Consider the following 8,860-nt stretch of genomic DNA (forward strand, 5'->3'; position numbering starts at 1 on the left):
CCCCCCCCCCCCAATGTGAGCAAATCAAAAATCCGCTGGAAGGTAAAACAGAAACATTTATATCGAATATGAATTTAGCCTTTTGCTCAGAGTGTCCTTAACAAGACTGCTTTCTCCTTAAATTGGCCAGTCTACACTAGCAATACAGACCAATCTAGATATATAAACCTAAAGTCTGCTGGGGACCTTTTGTATCATTGTCCATACATATCCAACATCAGCAATATTCATATTCCAAGACAACCCCCACAACTTAAAGCCCAGCCTATTCCATGCTCTTTCACATAGCGCCATGACTAATTTAGCAAAACGGAGTATTCTAGTTGCTGATAAACCAGTTCTCGTTCCCCACTACAGGAAGAAAAAGAACAATTTCTTCCCGAGACACTGAAAAGCAGGGCATGGTGAGAATTATTCCTTAGCCCCTGAAGGCAAGAGATATATTACAAACATGCCTGCAGCAGGTTCCATGTTCTGCTCGCTGTACTAGATCATGCTTTGATATCTTTCCTACCCCCTTCCAAATTCATGTTTTTATTTTTGGATCTGTTGTTAGTAGGGAAAAGTAACATATTAAGCATATTGAGTCCTAAAGCGCTAGAATCAATAACTTTTTGACAAACGTTTAAAGCAAACCTGGCATAACCAAAACGTCAAAGACCACCACCTGTAGAGTGATCATTAAAGCCCAACAGCATCCAAAAATGTATTATTTCATTTTGGGTACAGCAAGGAAGGGTTAGAGCATCCTCTTAACCAGGGTGCCATGGCACCCTAGGGTGCATAACACTTTTGGCCAACACCATGGACATGAATGACCCTAATCCAGGAAGGGTGGGATCCATTCAAAAATATTCTCCTCCATCCAGGCCTGCTTCGCCTATCACCTTCTTCCACAGCTGTGGCTCCAGATATTAAAGAGGATCTGATGTGAAAAGGGGGTTTTTGAAGTAAAGGGTTTTTGAAGTAAAGGAAGGGCTCCTGATGTGAAGGGGGTGTTTTTGATAGGAAGAGGGCTCTTGATGTGAAGAGAGGGCTCCTGATTTGAAGGCGGGACTCTCATGCGACAGGAGAACTTCATCTTTTTGTGTGTTTTTGCGCGGGGTCTCCCGCTGAAAATCCATACCAGACTCCTAATATGGGATAAGGGACTGCTATGAATTTTGGAGGGGCAACACTTATTTTTTTACGTTTTAGACTGGGGTGACTGCCTTTTTTTGTTGTTGCCGTGACTGAAAAATGGTTGAGAAACACTGGGCTAGAGCATCTGTCAAGGTCTGATGGACACCCTAGTCCCTAATAGATAGGATTTTCTCTCATTTTCGGCCAGAACAGTCTTGGAAGCAATTAAAAAGCAGTAATGAGGAAGGTTTCCCAGCACATAAATAGGTTTACCCAACAAACCAGAACATTTGGCCATTCGTACTCACCTACAACAATCCCTGCATGGCCTGTGGATGGATCATATGGACACTTTCCCCGTCCATCTTCCAAGTTAACACTATCTAAAGTGAACGTTGACAGCTCCTGGAAAGAAATGAAGAAAAGGTCATCAAAATGTACAAGACGTTAGACCGCCAGGGTTCTTTACAAGTGTAGAAAACCCAAATTAACTGCAAAAAAGGAGCAGACTGCTACAATCAAATTGGCAGGAAGCCCTGCGAGTCGAGGTTAACAATTGCAGATCTAAAAGAGTTTTTCCAGAAACATCATACTATCACACTAGCAACAAAAAAGGAGTTTGTAAGACTTTAAGTGGATGCGCAGACAGCGGTAATAGCTCATCGTTGATATAGAATCAAGCACAGAGGGGGCACGGGGTGAATGGGAGACTTGTCAGTCAATGCAATTAGTGCCTGCATGAGAGCAGGAGGTAGACAAATGACACTACCAGGTCTAACAATGACTTGCTCCACATTTGGCTGTCCACAGTTGGCAGAGTATGGCAGCTGGGTAAACAGAAAACCATTGATTGTCTGCAACACTGACTGACTGCACAGGAAAGTCGACTCGCTTTTGCTTTATTAACTTGTCGATGAAGTCGAGTACTCACAATATAAGCACACTTGGGCTGAAAGGCATACGTCCCACAGGTGAGGAGGTGAGTGTCATTAAATTCTTGCAGGATGCGAATGTAATTGAAACACTCCGTCTGAAATAAAAAAGGAATTGGAGTGAGAACACCGATACATTTTCAGTTCAATTACAACTTTAAAAAAAAAAAAGGGAGGGGGGTAGATAAAATGGGCTGCCATTTTGTAATGTCACATGTAAACGGATCAGGCTATGTTCCGTATGTCTGGGCAACAGATATGCTTTAACCGCTTTGCTACCGGAGCAATTTTGTCATTTTTCACACATTCAAAATTCAGATTGTTTGGCTAGAAAACTGCTTAAAAACGCCCCAAACACCTATGTATTTTCTGAAAGCAGAGGCCCTATAGAACAAAAAAAATGCTATTGAAATTTTTAATTATTGATCATTACTGATAACGCAATCTAGCACGATATTTTTGTTTAAATATTAATGCAATGGAGATTGAGAAAAATACACTAAAATAAATTTTAGTGCACACAAAACACAATATAAACAACCAAGCCAGGTGGCAGCTGAAAAATACCAAGATCTTGGTTCCAACCACCTTAGTACTGGACATTTATTTATGCACATTGATAGTAAAGTAGTTAGTGTTTCCACTTTTTAAATTAAATGTTACATTTGAGAAAACGTCATGTTTGTTATGTGTTCCTATTCACACAGCATATGTAAAGATATTTTTTTTTTTTTCATGTAATGTGCAAGCAGCAATTTAAAATAAAAATAAGTTATGCTATGTGAATGAGAAACATGTAATGAATATCAAATAGAAGTTCTCTTAATTTGGCTGCAAAAGTGGAAATATACTTTACTGGTAATATGATGCATCACTGCCTGCACATGCATTTACCTGATTGTTCCTTCCTTTATTGACACACTCCATCTTCCTTTCATATGGAGCTTCCCATACAATCTGAACAGGAAAGAAAACCAGTATTAGAGTGTTGCTAATGTGACCAGTTGTACATACAGTAGACCAATGGAAAGCCTTAAATACTGAAGTCCGGTATACACATTTCTATTTTTTTCGTTCAACTCGCGGGCTGAATGAAAAAAATAGAACAGATTCTTCCATTAACGCTTACGAGTGTTGATGGACAAATCTCCCGCTGCTTGCATTGTACTAAGACAGCAAGCTCCGTTCGGCCAAGGATTTTCCAACCGGCTCCTTCGATCAGCTGAAGGAGGCGTGCCGGGCGGAAGGGTGCCCTTCCGCCCGGCCAGTTCGTCAGTAACCAGACAAAATTCTTGCTACTTAAAACTGCAAGCTAAAGAAACTTACCGAAGGTCGCAATTCCTTTCCAACATTATTAAGGTCCAACGCGTATATGGCCTCCCTTGCACCAACATACAGGGCCCCTCGACGCTCATCCAGTGTCAATATCAGGTAATGGGAGATACCACTGAGCCAGGACTGGCGAATCTCAGAGACCTCTGAAATGTGAAGATATGCGATATTACAGACAAGAAGCTACTTTACAGATACAGACAATCCTACAGAAACACAGAAATTAACAGTATCCTCCCTACAGATTACACTCGGCCATCTTTCCATGGGTCATGTGATTCGTCACAGCCTTACAAGTCACAAGGGATAATATGAGGTATAATTACAGCATGACATCACCTCCATGGGGAACCTGAAGCACACACAAACAGGTGACATAATCCAGGCCCAGCAGGACCACGGAGGCTGTGCTTTAATCAGTCAACTGTTTGCAATGCTTTTGTTCCTCTTCAGGAAAAATATGACGAGAGTAAGGACCGGTACTACAGCGCGATGCCTCACCTGAGTAGCGCACAGTTTTCCGCGGCAGCTGATTCCACCCTCTGACCTCTATTCTCAGCAACAGGGCCACAAAGCATATCCATCGTGGAATCATCACCTCGTCTGGTCCTCTTTCTCAGTACGAGAGTCTGTAGGGTGAGGAAGGGTGACAATAAGAGCCATTACCAATGCAGGGCTGTCATTTTATAAAAACACAACGGGTCTCATGCGTCAAGTTAAGAAACCAACAAAAAACAAGGGGCACCTGACTTTAGGTTCTACAATAAACCCTATAAATGTAATCTAAATGGGTACCACAGCTTAAAGTGAGGTATGTGTGTGTAATATATAATATATACATAAATCACACACACACATATTCAGCAGTTGCGCTAGGTTCATATAAAAATGCATTAAAATTTTTAACACATAAGTTATTTGTAACACAAATGTTAATAGTGAACATGCAGACAGAATGGAGGAATGAAGACCACTTCAATGTGCTGCGTTTCTTTCATTATATCCAAGTTGGGGCATCCCCTCTCAACTAAGGTACCATGTGGTGCGTTGAAGTTTTTACAGTATCATGCATTTCTATGGTGCAGACAGGCTTCTACAGGAGTGAAGGGGGCTCCTGATTTGAAGTGGGAACTCTGATGTGAAGAGAGTTCTTGATGTGAAGTGGGGGACACTGATGTGAACGAAAGGGGCTTCAATGTAAAAAAAAGGAAGGGCTCTGATGTGAAGGGCAGAACCCCATTTATAAAATGCATTTTTGCATCCCCCCCCCTATTCTAGACCTCAATCTGGGATCAGGGTGTGGTATGGATTTTGGACAGGCCACGTGTTTTTTTTTTACATTTTAGACTGGGGTGCCTTGAGATTTTGCATACTTTTAAAAGGTGCCGTGCTCTAGACCAGTGCTTCTTAAAGTGTGGGTCGCGACCCCATATGGGGTCCCGCAAGTGAACAGGAGGGGTCACGATCTGAAATCTTGTTTCGAGCCCAGGCCTCCCTGGCCGTACCCCCTTGATGGCGGTCCCGGCCGGGGAGGCCTGGGCTCGAAACCAGATTTTTTTTGTTTTCGTTTAATGTGCAGTGTAGTGTCGTTTTTAAAGGTCACGCCCCCCGTGCACTTGGTACCTTCCTGAGCACGTGCACACAGAAAGGTTTTTTTTTACATTGGACGGAGCTTTCATTAACACAGCAGCAGTGGAGCACAGCTGCTGGAGGTAAAAGGTAAGGAGGAAGAGCGGGCTTAGTAGTAGTAGTTGGTAATAACAGACACTGACCGTCCGTCCATGGTAGAGTTGGGGAGGAGGAGAGACACAGACTGACATTGGGAGGCGGCGGGTGACGAGGAGAGAGACACTGACAGACGCTGGGGGGCGGGGGGAGACGACAGAGAGAGACACCGACTGACGCTAGGGGAGGGGGTAGACACTGACCGACGCTGGGGGAAAAAAAGGGGAGAGACACCGTCCGACGCTGGGGTCCATTAAAAATGTCCTCTCCCAAAAAGGGGTCACGAGTGGAGAAAGTTTAAGAAGGCCTGCTCTAGACCAAGCTGTGCAGCCGTCCAGAGGTTCCGACAAGAGACCTGGTTGTGCTATCTGGATTGCAAGACCAGCTGCACAAAATGACAAATGCTTTACCAGGTAAAACAACTCCCATGTATGTATTTGAACTGTTTATTTATATGCTTGCTTGGAGTTTGAAATGAATCAGTTGTCCCCGGTGAGAAACAAAATATACCGCCTTAGGACTGCAACCATGATGGCAGATAAATGGAAAACTAGGCCGGCTATGGTACATGCAGCCACGGTATTGCAGCTTCTATTACAGCTGAAGAATCCAGTCATTTGGCTGCACTGCTGAAGGTCTGGGTCATTCAGCTTTGCTTTGGCAGTGTAACCAAAACCTGATCTGCCAATGGGGTGGTCACAGATACTAAATGGCAGTTTGCATAAGGAATGATTGCCAACAATTTTTTTGTTTTTTGAATGCCGTGTAGAACTGCTCGCTCATATTGCCTGAGAGCATATGCTGAAGCACTGTGCAGACTTGTTCAGTGCCAGCTTGATCTTAAAAGAATAATAATGATCATGCAAAAAAAAAAAAACCCGCCATCCAAGATGTTATATTTTGGACAATAAATCAACGGTCAATGGTCAAGAGTAATGCCAAGCACACAGCCAAAGAACAAGAGCACAGGGTCTCTGCCTGTCTCCTGCGTTGGGACTACTAGTCCTTGCACTGATAACACCAGTCCTCTCCTCATATAAGCCACCACAGGACCTCAGCTAGCACATGGAACCTCAATATAGATACATTTTAGGAAATAAGCCAAACTGAAATTTTTTTTTGTTTTTACATGATGTGTGTGATGAACCTGCACCTCTAATATGTTACTGTACCTGCCCAAACATATGCCCAGCAGCCTTTGATTTCCAATAGATAGAGTTTAATTTTTTTTAAAAGGTAATAATGAAGACAAATATAAAATCAACATTGATACTCTTTTCACTTTGATACAAAAAAACAGGTTTGTTGGTAGAAAGGAAACAAACTGATCTAGAATCTGACCATTATTTACGGTTGGCTTGGGCCCTTTTCACATGAGGGGGTCCAATCAGGTTAATCTCTCAGTTTTTCGGGTGAATCTGATCGGAAGCCTATGGGCATATAAGTCCGACCGATGGGTCTGTTTACATCCGATTACCTCGGAGTCAGTTCAGTTACAAAGAAAGTGTTTTTGGACCCAAGCGTGACTGGTCAGAGGTAATGGAATGTAAATGGGACACATATCCCTTTACATCTGGCTGCCATAAACCTAAGGCCCCTTTCACACAGGATAGTCAGGAGGGGATCTCTGCATGGATCCCTTCCTGATTGGAGCAGTACAAAATCGGATGTCACCACTGTGACATCCATGCACGTCCAGTTTCTTCCTTCATCTTGCGATGGAGGAGAGAACTAAAACTGCCAGACCCCATGTCAGTCTATGGGGAGTTGGATGTGAGCTGACATGTGTCCATTTACATGATATTACCACCCGATCTGTTCCGTTTGTTTTTCCGGACCTGGCTAGAGTTGTGGGTAACCAGGTGTAAACGGGTGCATGTCCGTTTACACCCGGCTGCCTACAGTCTAGCACTGGGCACACACGACAACCCGTGCCAAAGGGGCCCAATATGAATCCATTAAGTTTAGTTTTTCTCCTCCATCGCAAGATGGAGTAAAGAACTGAACGGCCACGGATGTCACAAGATTGGCAACTGTTTCGTACTGCTCCAAATGGCAGGGGATCTGTGCACGGATACCTTGATGATTAGAGCGTGCGTTCATGCGGAAGGGGCCTTCGTGATTAGCACTTCTGCCTTGCGCCACTGGTCCCTGGTTCGAATCCCGGCCAGACTCAGGATGCTTATCTGCATGGTGTTTGTATGTTCTCCCTGTGCTTGCTTGGATCTCCTCCAGGGACTCTAGTTTCCTCCTGCACTCCAAAGACATGCTGGTTGCAAAATTGTCTGTCTTAATTGGCGTATGTATGTATGTATGTATGTATGTATGTATGTATGTATGTATGTATGTATGTATGTATGTATGTATGTATGTATGTGAAATAGGTACCTTAGATTGTAAGCTCCTTGAGGGCAGGGACTGATGTGAATGTACAATTTGTAAACTGCTGTGTAAATTGTCAGCGCTATAGAAATACCTGTATTAAAATCAATATGGTTACAAACAGATTGCTCAAATAAAAGATAACCATAATGAAGTACAAGAATTGTCTTGCCAAGAAAACCACAAAAACGAAATGCGATACTAAAAATGACCAGATCCAGTCCCGAATCTCCAGCTGTGTTTACTAAACAAACAATCTCAGCTGAAAATAACCTCGGTCTCCGATCATTTGCGGTCCCGGTCGGAGGCCTGACCCTATGAAGATGCCGCCTTAGGTTTCATTGTACGCACAGTAAGTGCATTTCAGGCCCCAGCGAGAGGTCTCTCCACACCTCGCTGTGGCCGTACACTGAACCGGGTGGGCGTGATTGTAAGACAATAAGCTTGGCAGGGCCTAGCAAAAGTGAGTAAGTTACTGGCAAGCGTCTTAATCCACTAAGAAATACTGTGTACGTGTGCATATCCTTTAAACTCGTCGCTGTGTACATTACATTACAGATTCGGGTCATTACTGCGGATGATTCAAGGAAAATGAGCTGAACATCAGAGATAAGTGGAACATTTTGCCATGTTCTCATTTTATACGGAATAACACATCGTGAATTTTACCATTACACACACTTAAAGCTCGGTAATGAGGCGCCGCTGCTCCCGCAATTGTAAACCGGCCCTAACAGCTGCAACAGGCCGACCCGATACGGGTGACTTCACTTGATATCCGTATTAAATTTCAATTTGAACTGAATGATTAACCATTCTCTGGAAGCAGGCGAGCCGGGAGACGTCAGTCTGCTGCGGCCCTCCTCCGAGAGCAGGGGAAGAGTTAACCGGATGACTCAATCTACTGTACAAAATCAAGTAAAATGAAATCACTTTGCTGTGCCAAAAGTGTGGAGGAGGACAGAACGGCAGAGAGGGACAAGGGTGGGAGTTTAAACAGGATACACTTCCTGGGATCTAACTAGTAGGCTGCAGAAAGGACTCACTTCCTCCCCGTTACAAAGGCAGCCCCCCAACCACAATAAGGCCAAGGCCGAGGCCTACAGAGGAGGGGGGGGGGGGAGGAGAGACAAAGACGCTTCCTGTAAACCCAGACCTGTTGGTCTACAGCTGTTCACTGAATTGTAGGTTCACACACAGGCGTCAACAAGATGTGCTGAAAATCAACATTTGGGTATGGGATAAAGAGCAGAGCCAGATTTAATTGCCTGCAGAGAGGGTCTGACACTCTGTAAAGCGGCTGAATTGCTTATGCTCGTTGATGCTGGAAAATCGGCTGAATTGCTTATGCTTGTGATGCTGTCAAA

General features: G+C 43.8%; 1 protein-coding gene across 1 annotated transcript in view; it reads right to left on the reverse strand.

The window, feature by feature from the left end:
* Window positions 1-8,860, reverse strand: part of SEMA4C (semaphorin 4C) — a 27,796-nt gene that overhangs the window by 10,642 nt on the left and 8,294 nt on the right. The window contains exons 2-6 of the mRNA XM_018555822.1: window positions 3,888-4,015; window positions 3,381-3,532; window positions 2,949-3,011; window positions 2,054-2,152; window positions 1,431-1,527 (exon numbers count right to left, since the gene is read on the reverse strand). Coding sequence (XP_018411324.1) covers window positions 1,431-1,527; window positions 2,054-2,152; window positions 2,949-3,011; window positions 3,381-3,532; window positions 3,888-3,981 — 505 coding nt within the window. The 5' untranslated portion in view covers window positions 3,982-4,015. The remainder of the gene's footprint in view (window positions 1-1,430; window positions 1,528-2,053; window positions 2,153-2,948; window positions 3,012-3,380; window positions 3,533-3,887; window positions 4,016-8,860) is intronic.

The sequence above is a fragment of the Nanorana parkeri genome, unplaced genomic scaffold (genome assembly GCF_000935625.1).
Source record: "Nanorana parkeri isolate BGI_ZX_2015 unplaced genomic scaffold, ASM93562v1 scaffold214, whole genome shotgun sequence".
Lineage (NCBI taxonomy): Eukaryota > Metazoa > Chordata > Amphibia > Anura > Dicroglossidae > Nanorana > Nanorana parkeri.